General features: G+C 50.3%; 1 protein-coding gene across 1 annotated transcript in view; it reads right to left on the minus strand.

Moving 5' to 3' along the window:
* Window positions 1-774: 774 nt before the first annotated feature.
* Window positions 775-19,682, minus strand: part of VWA5B1 (von Willebrand factor A domain containing 5B1) — a 49,618-nt gene continuing 30,710 nt past the window's right edge. Inside the window, exons 12-22 of the mRNA XM_078452291.2 lie at window positions 18,978-19,163; window positions 16,914-17,097; window positions 15,757-15,947; window positions 11,805-12,006; window positions 11,026-11,340; window positions 8,755-8,892; window positions 6,177-6,311; window positions 3,734-3,808; window positions 2,788-2,857; window positions 2,159-2,276; window positions 775-1,281 (exon numbers count right to left, since the gene is read on the minus strand). Coding sequence (XP_078308417.1) covers window positions 775-1,281; window positions 2,159-2,276; window positions 2,788-2,857; window positions 3,734-3,808; window positions 6,177-6,311; window positions 8,755-8,892; window positions 11,026-11,340; window positions 11,805-12,006; window positions 15,757-15,947; window positions 16,914-17,097; window positions 18,978-19,163 — 2,121 coding nt within the window. The remainder of the gene's footprint in view (window positions 1,282-2,158; window positions 2,277-2,787; window positions 2,858-3,733; window positions 3,809-6,176; window positions 6,312-8,754; window positions 8,893-11,025; window positions 11,341-11,804; window positions 12,007-15,756; window positions 15,948-16,913; window positions 17,098-18,977; window positions 19,164-19,682) is intronic.

Raw genomic sequence — 19,682 nt, forward strand, 5'->3', positions numbered from 1 at the left:
ATGACTTCAGGGGTCTCCTGGTTTCTCCTCTGACTTCTGCCAGCATGTCTATTCTTTTGGGACTATTTTTGCCCACAATGAAGCTTCGTTTCAACACCTCAGCTCATAGGGGGTCTCCCCTTATCTTCCCCGCCTCCTCTCCTTAGATAGGAAGTCACAGTAAATCTGCAAACTAAAAAAGACCGAGGGCTTCCTAGCCCAGGGAAAAGGCCCCCAACAGACTCTTTTGTAACGTGTTGGGAAGGATGGTTCTCCAGTCGGTCTGTAGGTGGGATTTTGGGATTTAGGGGTCCTGGACCGTCACTGTGGAGCGAGCAGAGGTGGTCTCCTCGTGCTTAGATGAGGCTCGCAGTTCTGGTTACTGGCAGCCTTTGGGTTCGCTCATCCACCCTTTTATTTGGCGGGGGTGGGGGGCTTTGCCTACTGACTCTCCTCCAGGAGAACTTGGGTTTAAACTGTATTTTCTCTCTCCCCACCCACGGCTCCCTGGATGTCCAGCAGAAAGGAACCTCCAGAGCTTCTAGAGATCTAGTCCACCTCCCTCACCTCACACGCTTATTTTACAGGTGGGGAAACTGAGGCCCAGACAGGGGGCAGGGGCCGGCCTAAAGTTGCACAGCTAGGTGGTAGCAAAGTTGGGATTGAACTCAGGCCTCCCGGCTGCCAGTCCAGGGCTCTTTCTAGCAGCCAATATATTGGCTGTAGCTTCAAAATCTCCCCCCACCCAGGCCCAAATGGTCCCCTCCCTCTCCTCCCACCCCCCCCCACCCCCCACTACACATAATTCGGGTTATAGCAAAGCATATCGAACTCCAGATTCTCGTCCCAATGCCGCAGGAGCACGAACAGCTGGCGGGCGGCCGCCTTGAGCGTGCCCCGCGTGCGGCCCTCGGGCACCTCCTGCTGTTCCAGCCACGAGTTGGCTTTGGCGGCCACCAGCTCCCACTCTACAAAGTAGGAGGCTGAGCTGTGCTCCAGCCACGCCAGTGCCACCACCGTAGCCCAAAGCTTCCCTGTGTGTTCGATCGCAGCCCTGGTCTCCCAGCCTGGCTTGCCCCCCGCCGGAGGCTCTGGGGAGAAGCCATCACAGGAGGGGTGCCGGGCCGAGGGGCCGGCGGTGCACAGCTGGGGACTTGGGGTCTTGGGCTCGGGCTGGCGGGTGAGGGGCACTCGGTGGCAGGTGAAGGGTGAGGTCCACTTGAGCTTCTCCATGGGGACATGGATGGCCTCGCAGAAGGCTTGGTTGAGCAGGAAGGCTCCGGAGGCCAGCTGCAGAGACACCTGTTTTGGGGGGGGAGCCCCTCAGTGGGCCTCAAACTTTTCAGCCTGTGCAGCCCCGGGCCGGGCAAAAGCCTGGGTCCACACCGCCCGCCCGTTCATCCCCCCCGCCCCCAGCCTGCCCCTCCTGCCTGGGAGACTTGAGGGGTACCCAGGCCAATTAAGCCTCTCAGGATTGCCTGGTTCCTGGTCTGTGTCCCCACAAGACACTTAGTGCCATGAACTTAGGGACTCTGTTCATCCAGTTCAAGGTTGTCTCCCAGGGTCTAGCACTGTGCCTGGCTCAACAAATACTTACTGTAAGCACAGTGCTGTGCTGCTCAGGATATTTGGAAATTCAAAGTGACACTATGCCTCGGGAGTGTAGGGACTGGGTCTGTGCGGTGAAAAGCTCACACCGCGTCCGTCTCCCAGCACCCTCTGATCCCCAGATATGCTGGGGCCAGGCCCCTTTGTTCCTCAATTCAGAGACGCCCCCGCCAGACCTGGGCACCTCACCCTGCCCGCAGCACGCCGGGCTGTCTGCAGAGCCGCTTACTAAACACATCACGTGTCCCTGGGGTGTTAATGTTACTCACTTGTGAGCTATTCCAAGGCTTATTTTTATGTCTTGAAAAATAAACACACATAGGTGGTGGAGTAGAATGCAAAATTCCTGTGAATTTTTAAAGCAAAGACAGTGGATTGCAAAGAATGTTCATGATGCTGGTGCTGGATTCGAGCGACACTCCGAGGCCCCAGGCCCTTTCCCTGTTGGCTACTTGGGTGGGAAGGTGTAGGTCTTCTTCCCTTTGTGAAGGGGGAGGGGTGGGCAGGAGGCTCACAGGAAGGCCCCTCGGGGAGTGTGGGGGGCTGAGGTCTGGGGTCTGGGGCCACTCACCAGCGGAATGTAGTCGAAGTTCTGGCTCCCTGGGGTTGGCTCCGGACCCTTGGTCAGTGGCTTGCTCAGGAAGCCCTTGGCTGCTCGAGTCAGCAGCCTGGACTTGTGCAGATTCAGCCTGTGTGGGGGGAACCGGGGACAGGTGGCCGTAGCTGCCCCCATGGTGTCCCTGGGAATCTCCCCCCTCCCCCCGTGCTCACTCAGCAGCTTCTGAAAGTCAGGGCCAGAAAGAATGTGACAGATGGTTTCCTCCGACCTCCTCATTTGACAGCTGGGGAAACTGAGGCCCAGGGAGGGAGGTTTGCATTTCCCGAGACATTCAGTGAGTTAGCGGCAGCCTGGACAAGGAACGTCCCGTATTCTTTTTTTGACCCTCTTCTGATCATGTATTCCTTTCAGCCCTGGGGGTCAGAGAGTCTTGGGGCAGCCCTCCCAGGGGATTTGCACCTGCATAGAGACCATGGATGTGTGGGGGCTTCTGCTGTGTGATGACGGGAAGATGGTGATATTTCTGGGTAGGGAGCCTCCTGGATCCCTTTCGGATTGTTCGTTTTTGTCTAAATGTCAGGCTGGGCCTGCTTTCTGCCTTTCACACTAGGGGTGGTCACAGGGAAGCTGATCCCACGTACCTGGATCCAAAGAGACTCTCTGAGGCCTTCAAGGAAGACAGGGTATTGGTGGCCAGACTGCGCAGGGGACCTGGAGAGCCACAGAATGACAGTTGGGACCTGACAGATGACCCTGTCCAATGGCTCACTCCCCAGCTGGGAAACAGCGACCCAGAACGGGGCAGGGTCCTGCCTAGGTCCCTAGGGATCCACGCTGATCATTAGGCTGTTTTTATTTATTTATTTATTTATTAAAAACTTTTTTTAATGTTTATCTTTATTTTTGAGACAGAGAGAGACAGAGCATGAGTGGGGGAGAGGCAGAGAGAGAGGGAGACACAGAATCTGAAGCAGGCTCCAGGCTCTGAGCTGTCAGCACAGAGCCTGATGCGGGGCTTGAACTCACAGACCACGAGATCATGACTTGAGCTGAAGTCGGACGCTCAAACGACTGAGCCACCCAGGCGCCCCTCATTAGGCTGTTTTTGACCCAGGTGGTGTGGGGAAGGGTGAAACGTGTGTCCACATATAAGAAATAGGCCTCCAAGTTTCCTTGGGTGGCAGCCACTGGTATCTTCTGGAAGGTTACCCGTGGGGGCAGTGACAGTTTCTCATCAGCCCCCCTCACCCCCGAGTGGGGACACTGAGCTTCCTTCCCTGGCATATTGCTGGAGGATTCTAAGCAGAGTTAGGTGCTAGAATGCTCCCTCCGCTGGGAATTGGGAGGTCTGATTCCAGGCCTCGTGTTGTCACTAACTTGCTGTGTGACCTTGGGGAAGTCACTTCACCTCTCTGAATCTTAGTTTCCATGTCTTTCAATTAAGGATACTCCCATTTATCTCACACAGGGGCATTTTGAGGAATAAATAAACCACCAAAGACTTTGTTGGGCTAACACTCTCCTGGCTCAAGGATCAATCACTCCACTATCTTAATGAAAGAGAGAGTCAGCTGACTGCCTACTCACCTTCCGAAGCGGCATGCTTTTCGCGGCCCGGGGATGTGGTCTCTCTGAAGGGCGCACTGGGGCTTTCCTCCACATCTACAACAGAAGAACTGGTGAGGCCTGAGCCCCCTGGGCCCTCCCTTTCCCCACCTCTCCTGCCCCCCAAGGAAAGCGAGGGCAAGAATTCACAGTCCCTGGGGGTAAGTTGGACGAACAAGGCCAGGGTTTCCATCCCTGTTTTATGGTCCTTCGTCTTCCAAAGATAACACCATCGCTCCACCGTAAGAGTCAGAGAAGCCTGGGTTCAAATCCCAACTCAACCATTGACTAGCTGTGTGACCTTGGGAAAGCTACTTCCTTTATAAACTGAGGTCGCAAATTGAGGATAATAGTATCTACCTCGCAGTGTTGTCTTAGGGATCAAGGGAGACAATACACAGATGACAGTGCCGGGTGCCTGGCCCATGGTAAGTGCTCAATAAAGCCCTGAGCTCAGACCCAGCAGAGAAATGCAAGCAGCCCGGGGGTCTGAGGGTGGGGGGCGAGGTGGGCATTCGCTCACCAGGTCTGTGCCTCACTGAGAAGGGGCTCCTGCCAGCTCTCCAGAAGGCATGAGAACATGGCACTAACTTGTCAGAGGGCTCTGAGCCTCAGTTTCCCCATCTGTAAAATGGGGATAATAACTGAACATAGCTGGTTCAAAATGCATACTTACGGTGCTTATTCTTATGATTGTTTCAAGGGCTGGACAGCGATGGGCAATATACCATAAGGGAATTTCCAAAATATGGAAAAAGCTTCATGCATAAATGTTTATCAAAGCCTCTATGTTCCCTAGGAGGCCATTAGTGGCTCTGTGAGGGCCAGGAAGATCCGTTTATCGCTGGGGGTGCGGGAATAGCACAACAGTGCACCAGTGACTGAACGCCTGAGTGACGGAGGCACTGGGAGGCAACATGGCAGTTAGCCTCATGGCTCTGGAGCCAGACACTGCCTGGGTTCAAGTCCCGGCTCTCCCAGCTGTGTGATATTGAGTAAGTCACTTAACTCCTCTGAGCCTCAGTTTCCTCATTTCTCAATGAGGAAGAGAAACCGTGTCAGATAATTAGAACAGTGGCCAGCACACAGAAAGTTCTCAGGAAATGTCAGCCATTGTCATCCTTGGGGAGGGAAAGGGCTTGGGATAGAGTCAGAGTGTAGAAGTTATAGACACTTGGGTGTGAATCAGAGGTCAACTGAAAGGAAGGTATTTGTGGGGCGCCTGATGGCTCAGCCAGTTAAGTGTCTGATTCTGGATTTTGGCTCCAGTCATGATCTCCCAGTTCATGGGATCGAGCCCCGCATCCAGCTCTGTGCTGACAGCATGGAGCCTGCTTGGGAGTCTCTGTCTCTGTCTCTCTCTCTCTGTCTCTCTCTCTCTCTCTCCACCCCCCCGCCCCTCTTCTGCTCACGCTCTTTCTCTCTCTCTCTCAAAAATAAACTTAAAAACATATAAAATTAAAAAAAAAGAGAAAGGAAGGGATTTGTGATTTTGAAGGAAGCCATGGGCCACCAAGAACTGAGCTACGGAGAAATGAAAAGGTAGACAGAAATTTCCTCTAGACTGGAAGCCCGGCTTGGTTCAGGGGTTACAGCATGCTCCCCCCAGTTTTGGAGGCTCTGAGGGACCAAAGAAATGGCAGAGCTTTTTAATTCTGGAGTTACACTCTCTTCTACCCCTCACACACTGTTCCTTTTTTAACCCACCAATGTCTGTAAGGACTTTCTAGTCTCTCAGGTAAAAAACAATCAGGATCTGGGTGCCTGGCCTAGTGGTCAGGTGGGACTTCTGACATCCTTCCCATGCACAGAAGAAGGCAGGACATCCTCACTGAACATGAGAGGGCACGAAGGAAAGGGTTAGGACCAGTGCAGCAGTTAAGCTGTCTTTGGAGGGACCAAAGGACGCACATACATTCAAGACACACAGGGTGAAAGCGATCCCGTGAATTAGTGCAAGGTCACAAAAGGGTCGAATCATGAATGTTTAAGGACCCAAGCTGTAGGCACAAGGAAATCAGGCGAAGGCAGAAAGGAAGCTTTGGGAATCCTGACAGAAGCAGATGGTAGGACCCAACCAGATGAAACTGCCTCTTTGTTCCTGGCTTTCCCCCTGGTTTGTTAGCTGTCTTGGCATTTGCTGCCTGGGAGGACTCGGGAGACTGGAGTCAGAGGACAGCCACCGGCTTGGCAAACCGTGAAGGGGGAGACGTGGAGGGATGGCGCGGGCATGCAGGTGCCCCGCAGCTCGCTCCGCGAGGCTGTGTTGATGGTGGCATGCTTGGGCCATGCTGAGCCTCGGGGAGCCCGGGAGGCCTGGCCCCACCCAGGCCCTGTGAGGACCCAGAGTGCAGACTCAGAGACTGGCCTCCGCGGCCTTGGACACGGGGCCCAGGCTTCAGAGCACGCCTGAGGCAGCTCTTACTCAGGTTCTGGAATTTGCCATCTCCTGCTGCCGCCGAGTAGTCCCCGAGGAGGGTCTGGGACCGTCTGAAGCCGGCAGAGGTTCCCCTCCACTGTCGGGTCAGGACCTGAGAGCTGACCATCCGCCATGCAGCACCTTCACGAGGACAAGGAGAAGGGGGTCAGATGGGTACTGTTGTGTCAGTCCTTTGCCTCTCCCCCGAGGCTAGCGGGAATGATTCTGGCTTCAGTCTGTCACTTATCCAAAGGCAGAGAGACATTTTACAAGGCAAGACCGTGAGCTTTGGAGCCAGAATGACCTGGATTTGAACCTCAGCCCCATCTCTTAGCAGCTGGATGGGGTGCTCACCACTCTGTGCCTCAGTTTTCTTATCTAGAAAATGGGGATAATAACCTTGCTGGGTACATGCTATTGCTGAGCTAGCTTTCAGAAAGCAGCAATGTTTTCTAGTTAAAAGGCTGGTTTTCTCAGGAACACCCCATTTTCCTTCTCTCTTAGTTTACTGTCCCAGAGACTGAGGTCCCAGTTCCTCTCCCACAGGGAAGGCCCCTGAAGTCCTAGGGCCCCACCAATGGGGGATGGGTAGAAGACAGATGAAACTATAGCACCCTCGAGTATGTTTTGGGGAACCCCACTTTTGGAGAACACTAGTCTGTAAATTATGTCTTAAAAAATACCAAGGAGTTCTATGGGGAGGTAAGTTTAGAAGATGCAAACTGCAGTCCATTCTCTGAGCCTCCTGATGTAGATTAACATACTAAAAAAGGCTCTGACAAGTTCTGCAATCAAAAGGTCCGAGCTTAATCCAGTGGTTCCTAAATGTATTTCCTAACTAGTACTTCCTAGTTTTGTGCTGAATGGCCATGAACGGCACATGGAACTAGGGTACTGATTTCCTGGAGCACACTTTGGGAGGTACTGATCCAGGTCTTAAGGGGCTGGGGGACTTGGGTTAAGACGTGGGCCAGGTCCCCAAACCTTACAGGCTGTGGGCTACAGACACTAGGAGGACAGTCTGAGATGGGAGGGGAGGGAGAGACATCCTGAATGCCATTCAGGATGACAAAAGCCCCGTGAATGAGAATGCCCAGTGGAGGAACAGCCTGGGCTTCTGGCCAGAACCTGAAATGAGACATCTGAAAGAGGGAACGGGTCATTGATTATTTTGGTACCACAGATGAAAAACAGCAGGGGGAGTGGGGTGGGGGTGGGGTGCACAGGAGAAATGAGGAGAGGCACATTTTGTTTTCAAACATTCTTTCAGGAGGTTTGCTAAAGGAAACAAAAAAGAAAGAAAAAAAGAAAATGGAGCTGGCAGTGGATGGGAAAATGAAATATAAGAAAGAAAAAGTACATATAGTTTATGCCCCTATGGAGAGTAACTCACCAAAAACAAACAAACAAACAAACAAACAAACAAAAAACAAAAAACAAAAAACAAAAAACCTAGAATAATTCCCCGAAGAGAGAATCTTTCCTTGTCTATGAGCCTGGCAGCATTTAGAAAGATAAGCAGCATGCAGTGTTGGGGAAGGGAGATTTCTGAACAACCTCTGGGCAGGGTCAATTTTGCACAATACATCACAGTTTTCAATGGGCAGAACTTTGGATGTGCACTCTTACTTCTGAGAGTTAATTGGCCCCAAGGAGATAACCAGACAGGGGCATAAAGATGTTTTTTGCACCGTAATTTACAATAATCAAAAGGGGGTTAAACTGAAGGTCTAATAACACAGGGCTGGTGAAATAGGTTCTGATAAACCTTAAGAGGCGGCGGAGAGGAGCAGGAGGGAACACGTGCTGGAGGCAGATCGCTGGGATTCAAAGCCTGGCTCTGCCCCTCCCTGCTGTGTGACCTTGGGCAAGTAACTTAACTCCCTCTGCCTCTGTCTTCCTATCTGTAAAGTGGGGGGGGGGGCTCATAACAGCATCTGGGTTGCAGCGCTGTTTTGAGAATTAAGTCATTTGCTGTAAAGTGCTTTGGGACGCTGTCTAACTGGCTGTTACAATGATGAAAGCAGAAAACCCTGCAGGTATTAAAATGGTGATATAGATTCAGCTTCGTGGAAAGATACTTTCTACACCCATAGTTTGGAAAATGTAGTGCATATTGGTATGATCCAATTCATGAAAAAATTATCTGTCTTTTGATTTCGCTACATGTAGATATTCATAGAAGTCTGGAAGGATGGTCACACCAAGGAAGTAATTAGTACTCATTTCTGGAGGACTGTCAGTTCCAAGCACTTTTATTTATTTTAGGTCTTTCTGTATTTTGGAACTTTCTCCAGTGAGCACACATTGTTCCAGTTGGAAAAATACAATAAAATCATATTCACTTGGTGGGAAAAAGGGAGTGGGGTGGTTTCATGGCCTTCTGCAGAGCAGTGGGAAGGGGGCTCACGCGCCCCCCACCCTATGGTGACCAAGTCATCTGCCAGGGGCCCCTTTTGCTTCTAGGTCATTCCTTGAACTCCTCTCGGTAGGCCTATGCTCCTTTGTGTCTCAGTTCCCCTCTGCCAGCCAAGGGGGGCACTGCTTGTTCCTCAGGCAGGCCCCAGCCACCCATCCGCCTTACCAGAGTTGGGGTACCCCACCACGGTGGGCAGGTACCGGCTCTCGCTCACGTCCACAGGAACAAAGGCTGTGTATTTGCTGATGATGTTGCAGGCCTTGCTGGTGTGCACAGCGTTTACCTGGTAGCGGCGGCTGGACCCTGCAGAGGGAGAAGTTGGGGGTCAGTGTGCAGGCTCGGAAAGTCCCCCTTGATGCGGAAGTTCTGGAAGCTAAAAGAAGGGCTAGACCAGTGGTCCTCATCTTTGGGATTAAATAAGCCTTTCAGGGGTGCCTGGGTGGCTCAGTTGGTTAAGCGTCTGACTCTTGATCTCAGCTCAGGTCATGATCTCAACGGCTGCGTGGGTTTGAGCCCCTCATCGGGCTCTGTGCTGGCAGCGTGGAGTCTGCTTGGGATTCTCCCCCTCTCCTCGCTCTCTGTCCCTCCCCCACTCGGACTGCTTCTCTCAAAATAAATAAATAAACTTTAAATAAATGAATAAATAAATAAGCCCTTAAAATTGAGGGGATGCCTTGACCTTAGCCCCCACCCCAGATTATTAACCTCTGTCATCATTTCCTAAAAGGACATTTTAATGTCAAAGAGCTAAGACGTCTTAGGACAAAAAAGATAGTTACACTCCTTAAATAATTTCAGCATTATTAAAAAAATCCTCTAGGGGCGCCTGTCTGGTTTGGTCTACTGAGCATGTGACTCTTGATCTTCGGGTTGTGAGTTCAAGCCCCACGTTGGGTGTAGGGATTACTTAAAAATAAAATCTCAAAAAAAACCCCAAAACCTTTCTGTTGTCTGTATTTTCCATTTTCATTTTGCAGCTATCTGGTAAAAACTTTGTAGCAGGACTTTGCAGTTTCCCTGACTGGGTGGGGACCCCTGGTCTGGCCCATTGGGACAATCTTGCCAAGAAGAATGAAAACCAGAGAGGGAGAGGGGCGAACACAGGGTCACACAGCGAGTCAGTGATGGATCTGAATCAAATAGATCCATGGAACAGGTGAGCAGTCTCTGGCTTGCTGCCTCCAGAGGGCTGTCTGTGTGAGGATCCAAGGAGATAAAAGGTGTACAAGTGTTTTGTAAACTGTAAGGTGAGGTGCTCATGGAAAGAAAATGACGATATATATTAAACGAAAGTACAAATAATATAAAATATAAGCAATACATTATTGTATAAACAAAGCATGAGCCTATAAACAAGTACTATTCTCTATTTATATCTATATCTATCTATTCTCTAAGTGTGCACCACCCTGATCCCAGGAGTCACCATCTTAGGAAAGTTTGTCCCACTTCCTGAGCTAAATTAGCTCCCCTCTCTTCCCGTTATAGGATTTCTTGGATCCCTGTATTTCTTAATAGCACTTAGGACAAATGCACTCAATTAATTGTGTGTATAATTATTTGATTGATGTCGGCTTCCTGGCTAGTCCTTGTCAATCAAGCACTCGTAAGTAAGGGTAGGAATTGTGGTGGTCATCGCACTGTTCAGCCTCGAGCCTGGCCCCCCGCTGATCCAAAATCAATAAAATGGCCTTGATGAGTGAGGGAGTGGACCGACTGGGTTTGGGGGGGGGGGGTTCCCTAAGAAGGTGCGTCCCAGGGGAGCGGGTCAGGTGGGACAGGGCTGGCTCCATCGTTCTGTCTCCGGAGCCCTACAGGGGGCGCTGTAAGGGGAAGCCGTGGGGAGTGAGGGGGAATGGGGGACCTGTAGTAGAGGGGAAGAAGGAAAGAGAGGAAAGGACGGATCACTGGAGGGGGTGAGAGGGGTGGAAGAGTCCCTGGGGAGGAGAAGGCGGCTGGGGGATGGGGGCTGATCAGGAGAGGATGGAACACCTGGCTGTGTGTGTGGGCGGGGGGAGGTGGAGGGAGGGCTGGGGGGTTGGGGGAGAGGAGAGGCACTTGGAGGCTGCAGTGTAGGGAGAAGAGGTGGAGCATAGACAATGGCAGCTGTGGGAAGACAATGGCACCTGAAGCCAGGGGAAGGGAGCAGATCTCCGGGTGGGTGGGCCGGGAGGGCGACGGGGCATTGGGCGGGGCTGTGGGGAGGGGGCGGAACGCAACAGCTGGGAGGGGGCGGATCATGGTGGGACGCGTGGGATGGGCATTGGGCGGGGCTGCGGGGAGGGGGCGGATCATGGTGGGAGGAGTGGGATGGGCATTGGGCGGGGCTGCGGGGAGGGGGCGGATCATGGTGGGAAGAGTGGGATGGGCATTGGGCGGGGCTGAGAGGAGGGGCTCCGGGAGGGCAGATAGGAGTGCGCAGGCCGTGAGGCTCACCTTGCTCGATCTCGTTCTCGCGCTCCGCCAGCTGCTCGAAGTCGCGGATGATGGCGCGGGCCGCCAGGTGGTGGAAGGTCTCGCTCCACAGGTCGGCCTCGTGTGCCCCTCCCCTCTCCGGGCCGGGGGGCCCCAGCTCAAAGCTCACTTCCCACTGCAAACGTTGGCTGTCGCGCAGGCCCTTGACCACGGCCTTGCCCAGCACCGGGGCTGGGGTAGGGGGCCTGCTGGGACTGACACGATCCTCGGACTCGGCCAGGGGTTCCCAGTCTGAGGACGTCTCGGTCTCGAAGGTGGAAGGGTGATGGGACGGTTCTGCGAGTGGAGGGACAAGTGCTCTGAGCTGGGGCACGGAGGGTCAATCCCTAGGGACATCATTCCTCCCCAGGGCGCAGACATCCCTAAGCAAGTACTGTCTTCCCCCGACCCTCCCCACCTCAAGGAACACAGGATTCCTTCCCTCGGACAGCTGGAGGGTATGGCTTCTCCCCAAAATGGGGCAGACCCAACTCCCAGGAATCCAGTACTTGAGGTGGCCAGATAGAATGGTGTGGGGACACTTGGGCGGCAAGAATGCAGCCTCAGGGACATCTGGGATCCTCACAGCCAGCCCAAGGGCTAGGTTGATTGGGAGAGTGAGGTTCTCTGGCAGGGATGGGCAATATCGGATCCTTCTCCCTCAAGGGCACAGAGGAAGGCATTTGCCATCAGTCCTATCATCTGAAGGTGAAGGATTCCTTCCTGTCCCCAGTCAGGTCCTGGACCCTGCAGGCACTTACCCAGATCCCCAGGGCTACGGCTGTCTGAAGCAGGCTTCAGGTTAAACCCAAGATCGGGCTCTTTCATGGGGCTCCAGGTCTGGGTCTCCTGGCTGGAGGGCAGGCTGGGCTGGCAGCCTTGGGGCAGCAGAGATGGCCTGCGGGCACCTGGGCCTCGGAGTTTGGGGCCCTGGCTCAGGTCCGGACCGCTGTTGAGCAAGGGCTAGGAGTGCAAGAGGGAAGGGAGGAGGCTGAGCTCCTGGTGGCTGCCCTCTTCCCTCCACCCCTAGCCACAGCTCTTTCCCTGGGCACTTCAGCTCCTGCGGTTCCCAAGGACAAATAACCTACTCTCTACTACCCATGAGGAACCATCAACACAAACAATCCCAAAGCATGGATAAAGCCCAAAGCATGGAAAATCATGGAAAATCACATGCCATGGATAATATTCTAAATCCACTTTTTTTTTTTTTTTTGCCATAAAGTTTAAAACTTTGTGTGTGTGTTGGGAGGAGGCTAAAATTATCAGCATTTTCCTTATGTCTTCTCATATGTCATGCTTAAAAGGTCTTTCCCACTCAGAAAAACTCTTCTGGAATTTTTATGATTTATTTTTGTTTGCTTAAATCTTTGATTCACATGAAATTTATTTTGGTGTCAAGAAATAGAAACCAGCCTTTTCCTTGATTTTCTGAGTAGTACAGATCTCAACACTGCTTCCTGAATATGGTCCATTCATTCAGTTTCTAGGGTTTATCAGTTCCCTGCCTCTCTCCTGTCAAAGCTCTCATGTACATTTGGTTTTATTTCTGGACTTTCTCTTCTGTTTTGTGCGTTTAATCTGTCTGTTCTTGTGCTGGTACAAAAAAAAAAAACATCAAAAGGCAAGGGATAAACTGGGAAATATATTTGCAACATGCATGACAAAGATCATTTTCAAGAAAAAGCGCTTGTAAATCACTGGGGCAGGAGGGCAGAGGTAGAATGTGGGTTCAGGGTATCTACAGGCAATTCAAAATGTATCAAATAAACCCATGAAGAAATGTTCTGCTTCGTGAGCATTGCTCTAAATTAAAATAAGTTATGATTTTTTTCCGTTTTCCAGATTGGCAAATACTTAAACATTTGATGATGCACATTGTGGCTAATTGGGGAGACAGGGTAGGGTCTCTCTCTTGGACTGTCGATGTGTGTATAAACTGGTGCACGCCTGTGGGAGGAACCTTTAGCAGTGTGCTATCAACATGAAATGTGCACAGACTCCTTTGACCCAACAATTCCATTTTCAGAAATTTAATTCTGTGGAATACACAAGGATGCAGATATCTACGTGCACGTACTATAGATTTGTTGCAGTATTGCTTGTAAAAGTGAAAAATCTGGACCCTGTCAAAAACGTGCATCAATAGGGGTTGACAAATAAGTTATTATGGTCGATCCATACAATGGAATGCTACACAACCCAGAAATCAAAGTGGCAGATCTCTTCCTACCAACGTGGGAAGCTGTCCGAGATCAAACATATTTTAAAAAAGTAACTTGCAACTGTTCGGTATTTTGATTGTGGAGATAGTTACAGGACTATGCGTTTGTCAAAAGTCACAGAACAATTCACCAAGAATTGTACACTTTACTGTATACAGAAAAGTGAATTAAAAAGGGGCACCTGGATGGCTCTTCCAGTTAAACGCCCGACTTCGGCTTGACTCATGATTTCACTGCTCCTAAGTTTAAGCACCATGTTGGGCTCTCTGCTGTCAGCACAGAGCCCGCTTCAGATCCTCTGTCCCCACCCCCTCTCCTCCACTCGTTCTCTCTCTCTTTCTGCCTCAAAATAAATAAATAAACTTAAAAAAAAAGACATTAACAAAGTAAATCAGAGATTTACTTATGGACTTTGGAGAGATCCAATAATAATTGGATAGATTGGAGATTTATAATGTGATTCTTCAAAACATGTGTGTGTGTGTGTGTGTGTGTGTGTGTGTGGGTGTCTTTGTAGTATTTCTGAAAGGAAACACTGAAAATCCAGTGGGTTTGGGCACAAGGAAGGGCTGATTTTAGTTTTACTTTATATCTGACTGCACTGTTTGAGGGTTTTTATTGTAAACTCTGAATGTGTAGTACTTCTCTAATTAAAGAGTATTAATTAAAAATGAATTTTGTGCGTCCGGGAAACTTGCTATGCTTGGTAGGGGGAGCGGATTGGGAGGGGCCAAAGGCACTTACAAGGTGAAACAGAGAAAGCGCCTCTTAGGTTTTAAGGCCAACAGTTAACCATGGAATCTTCCTCATCTCTATCAAGTATTTACTGAGAAGAGGACTGTGCCTCTCCATTAGATGGGGACTCCTTAGGGCAGGGGCCGGGATCCTCCTTCCCATCTCCTCTGGGGCTGGGGACAGTACAAGGGTGTGGGAGAAGGAAAGGACCGTCGGTCATTGTTAGGATGGCCCTGATGGGAGCTGGTCCCAGGGCTGCTGGGTCCCAAGGGATCCTTAGTCCCCCTCTCTCATGACAGACTGGGATTCCCCTCACCCCTGCCCCAACATCACAGCCACAGCAAGAAACAGACGCTGCTACAGCTTCCATGGTAACAGATTGGTCTAAGATGCAGTCCTTCACCCAGCCAGAGGCTGCAGGGTGTGTGTACATGTGTGTGCTTGCATATTCATGTGTGTGCGTTTGTACCAGTGTGTTGGGGAGGTCAGACTGGAGAAGCCAAGCAGGGGCTCAGGGAGAGACGAGCAAAGATGGGCCAGAAGCAAGCAGGAGGGAGCAGATGCTAAGCTGCCCAGAGCTCTCACCAGCTAGAGGTGCATCTAAGGGACACCTACTGCATACCAGCTGCTGCTCCAGGGCACTTCATCTCTTATCAGCCATTGCCTGCAAGAGCCTTCCACTACAGTTGGCTCTCAAAAAAATCTGTTGATGGCTGTTATTAGCTCAATCATCTGCACAAGCTATTCTCCCCATTTCACAGAAGGGAAAATCAGGGCTCAGAGAGGGTAAGCAACATGCTTAAGGAGCAGAGTCTGCCTGAGTCCAAGGGTAGTGTCTTCCAACTGGCTAAGCACAGAGAAGGGCCTAGGTGGCCGAGTCTCTGCCCCGGGGGGGAGGGCAGGAGCTTACGGAGGGGCGGGGATGGAGGGGGCGGTGGGTGGCATGGGAGAAGTTAATGGCTGCTTTTATGGAACCAGGACCTAATGATGACAAAGCTACATGAAACCCATTCCTAAGAAAATGGGAGAAAGGCATGCAGATAATAAGAAACCCCAAGCTGGTTTAGGACAGTGTTTCTCTGGTGACTCTACCCTCTTCCCCAGGGGGATTTGGCAGTGACTGCTTTTGGTTATGGTGATTGGGAGTGCATTTCAGTTGGTAGAGGCCAGGGCTGCTGCCAAACATTCTACAAAATACAGGACAGCACCTGCCACAAAGAGTTATCGTGTCGTAGTGCTGAGGTGGAGACACTCTGGTCTAGCTGAATGGCGGGCGACTGGTCCTGCTCTGGCTCTAACTCTGCGATAATCTCTGCCAAGGGTGAATGTGAAACACTTGGGATTTGCAAAAGGTGCAGTGCGATGGAGGGAGGGAAGCAGGGGCTTTGTAGGGAGAGGGTCCTGGGTCGCAGTCCCCCGACTGGCTATGTGACCCTGGATAAGTCACTTTACCTTTCTGGCCCTCAATTTCCACATCTGTACAGAGTGGGGGCGGTCAGCTCCCCCACCCGCTCGATGCTCCCTGCTGGCTGGGAGGTGTTTGTGTACACGGAATGAGTGATGTCACTGGCCAATGGGTACCATTATTAGAAAGGGGGTCAGGCAGGTGAAGATCCAGAAAAATGAAGAGGAAGTGACTTGTTTGGCAGAATAGGATGTGGCAGAAAAGGCCCCATCCTTGTGGCTGAAGCAGGACACACAGTTCTCTCCCCATCTATGGTCTCCCCCAGCTCCAACTTGCCCTGCTCGGTACCTGCAGATCAATCTGCCACCACGAGGCCTCTGTGCTGGTCTGGTTGGTGAGATCCTGCGGCTTGGCTTTCCGCAGTGGGTATCTCCTGGCAGGCACTGTGGGGTCGCTGGCTGTGGTGGCCCTTGGGGAAGGCTTGTGGTTGGTGATCTGGTTGGTGCTATATGCCCGCCGTCGCTGGGAGAAGTCCAGACCTGGGTAGGGTGGTGACAGGGGAGCCGTCAGGGTGGAGAACAGTGGGGAAGGAGAGAGGCGCTTGTATGCTCCTTTCCTGCTTAGAAACATCTTGCATTTTCTACCTCTTGCCTGGTGAAAGATTTGCAGGTGTCTCGGCTCACCTGGCATTTAAAGCCTTGCCTAATCTGGTCCCAATCCATCTACCCAGCTACTGTCCTTTCTGCTCCTTTTTCAGTGTATTATGTGCTCCAAATATGCCAGATGAGTAATCAGTTGTGTATGTGTTTTCTAGGTGTCACACTTCCACATCTCAGGTCCATTTCCGCTGCCTGGAATCTCCTCTCTTCCCGCTTCTAAGAATCAGTGCCCTCATTATGTCTTTGTTGATATCCTCTACCGATGTGTCTTTCCTTGGGACCCTCACAGCTTGTTAAACTTTCCTGTGGTCCCTGTCACTCTACTTCTATCAGAGTTAAGGCCAGTTGTATCTGTTTCACTAGGCGGAGAGCTTCTGAAGGACAGGAGTCCACATTTGGGGTATCTTTGTTTCCCAGATCTGTGTTGGGTAGCCTAGCCTTAGTAAGTGATCCCTTCTCTTTCTCTGCCCCTCGTGTGATTCTCTCTCTCTCCACCCTTGCTCACTTGAGCCCCCCCCCCCCCCCCACCAAAGTAAGTAAGTAAGTAAGTAAGAAAGTAAGTAAATAAATACCTAGGACCAGAAATTAACACCATAAAGAAGCTTTGGGTCCAGACAGCTCTTAGACCCTTTGTTTGTACCCTCCTCCTCTTTCAAGTTTCATGATTTGGCCAAATTGCTTAAAGTCGCCAAGCCTCCGTTTCATCATCTGCAGATAGGGAGAGCAGTACTCATCTGCACAGCTGCAGTGAGATTGTTTGTATAAAACAGCTTAGCACATAGTAACTGCTCAGTAAAATGTAGCAACCATGGCCTCCCTGGAAGAGAGAGTGGAGCACAGGCTAACCAAGATTGGCGATGGAGTCTCCAGTGGACAGCTGGGCATCTTTGGGCTGCCTTGGGCTGCAGGGTGCGCCCATGCCCCTGACACAGTCCCTGCTGTCTGGGCTGGGCCCCTCGTCCTGTGAGTGGTAGAAGACAGAGCTGCTGGACTCTTGAGAGTGCAACATGCTGTATCGTCTCCTTTTGTCCTGGAGGGAGGGAGAGAGAAGAGGGCAGAGAGTGAGGCTAGGTGTCGGAAAGAACATGTTCAGGGCAGCAAGCGTGTGACAGGAGGTGATGGACATTCCATCTTTGAAGATCTGGAATAACAGGAAAGCTTTTCGCTTGCTTGATTTGTTTAGGCAGACTTCTGTTTAAGAGATGGTGAATGGCATTGGCTCTCCATATCATTTATACTATTTATATTTTTAATTATCTTATTTATTGAAACATGTTTAAAAATGTCATTCTAAATGCCACTGCTGTCTCCAAATAGGTCATCAAAATTAACAGAATGAACCATCTGTTCCTTCCATTCCATTCTCCATGATATAAATATATATATAAAACATAAGGGCTTTGGAGGGTCACTTTTATTCTACCAAAGCTGGACTGTATTACTTACATTTATCAGTATCTTGAATTTTGCACTTAAAACATTTTGGAAATCCTGCATATCAACTATTCTTTTTAACAATTGACTGAATAAATATTCTCCCACTCTTTATTTTTAAGCATTCACTTTGTGGCCATTTATTTTTGCCGCCATAAAAAATTGCTACGGTGAATCCTTGGGCACGAATCCATTACATCACTTTTATTTCTATGTGTTAGATTCTTAGGAGGGATTTCTGGGCTGAAAAGTTATGTATTTCAAATTTCATTAGGTATTTCTAGATTGCTTTCCAGGGGGAAAAGTCATGTTTCCACCACGATATACAAGGGTACTCTTACCCAACAGCCTTGGTAAGAGTGGGAGAAAACTTTGCCATTCTCATGAGTAAGGAAAGGGAAGGGATTTGATGGTTCCTTCTAGTGGTAGGGTCTGCTGGTGATCTGCTGCCTCCAGACCTCCGAGAAGGGTCTATACTGTTCAAAGACTGACCAACTTCTCCCTGCATTTGAATGCCCTGCTCTCCACAACACATTAACCATTACCCTGACCACGATTCTTAGGAGATTCTATAACATTCTAAAATCTGGAAATTGCACATAAAATTCTAACTTCTCTTGTAAGACTGAAAACACATTTAACACAGAGCCCACATTCCTGCATGGGAACAGTTTGTTAGAGCTGGGTAGGGGACCACCCAATTTAGATGGGTGCATGCTGTCCAATTTGCCATATTCCTTATCACTCCTTATGGACTTTCTATGGACTCAGTGATCACTGCTATCCTTCATGGCATTTTCCCTTTTATTTTTATAAGTTCATTTCAATCATTTTATACCTGCACAATCCCTCTAGGCAATGAGTTTGTGACTCCTGCTTAAAAATAAAACAAGAGGACAAATCCTTCAAGCAGGAGAGGAGAGACTCACTAAAGAGGGAAGATGGATGGGGAAATAGCTTCTCGGGCAATCTCCCACGTTTTAACATGAACTCCACCTTCCTTATAGACATTCCTCACTTTTATCTCACGTCTGTCACCACATACAAGAGAATTATCCATGTAAATAAAACACAAACTCATCTGAGGAGACATGACCTGAATAGAGTGTTTGGGGAAAGAAACCCGAACGCAGTTATTCTGAAATGAATTGTTTATCAAAATCACCTTGAGGAGATTATATAAAATATAGGTTCCTAGGCCTTACCCTCAAAGACTGATTCAGTAGGCCCAGGTTGGAGGTTGGAGTCTGCATTTTAAGGACGTTACCCCAAGTTTTCTGCTGCAGGGGATCTTAAGAACCACGTATTGCGATGACAGCATTTAGCCAAGCAATGTCATCATGACCACATGCCCTTGGCCTGGCCACCATGCCCCACAACTGTAAACACCAGATCCAATTAGTTCCTAGTTCCCAGTAGTCTTTCCAGCTAAGGATGGCGTTGTGGGCAAGGTTCTGGAATGTCTAAGATACTTACATATCTGGGATGGGAGATGTATAAGGAGGCATCACACACAATGCCATACCCCACCAGCCGCTCTCCAGGGAAGAGGCAGCTGGTGCTGACAGGTGAGATTAGGACCTCGGTGGTCTCAGGGAAGACCCACTCCACAGTTACATCACTCAGGACTGGGGCCATAGCCTTCTTCAGGGATTTGATCATCTGTTGGGCAGAGTCAGAACACAGGTTGGAGGCATGCGTGAGCAGGGACATGCACATATGAGGAGCACCCACAAAGATCGTGTGGGTATGAACACGAGAGGGTGTGAGCAGAGAAGACACAGTGGGCTTTGGGTGGCTTGTCCAACAGTGAACATGCCTCTGAGCTTCTTAAACTACCAGAATGCTCCTCTAAGCCTAGCATATTATAATGGGAAAACCCAAGACCCAAAGTAAGGTTGTGACTAGCCCAGGGCCCACAGGAAGCTTGTGTCAAAGTGTGGACTGGAGAGTGATCTTGAGCAAGTTAATTTGCCTCCCTGGGCCTCAGTTTCCCTAATGGTAAAGTGAGTTAGTAATTTTCAACTCTCAACGTCATTGAGAGGATTAGCCGAGATACTGGATTTGAAGTAGCTGCCTCATGATAAATGTTCAATACATGTCATCTATGGGGGTGGCCTGAGTGGCTCAGTCAGTTGAACATCTGCCTTCAGCTCAGGTCATGATCTTGCAGTTTGTAAG

The sequence above is a fragment of the Panthera onca genome, chromosome C1 (assembly GCF_046562875.1).
Source record: "Panthera onca isolate mPanOnc1 chromosome C1, mPanOnc1 haplotype 2, whole genome shotgun sequence".
NCBI classification, from domain to species: Eukaryota; Metazoa; Chordata; class Mammalia; order Carnivora; family Felidae; genus Panthera; species Panthera onca.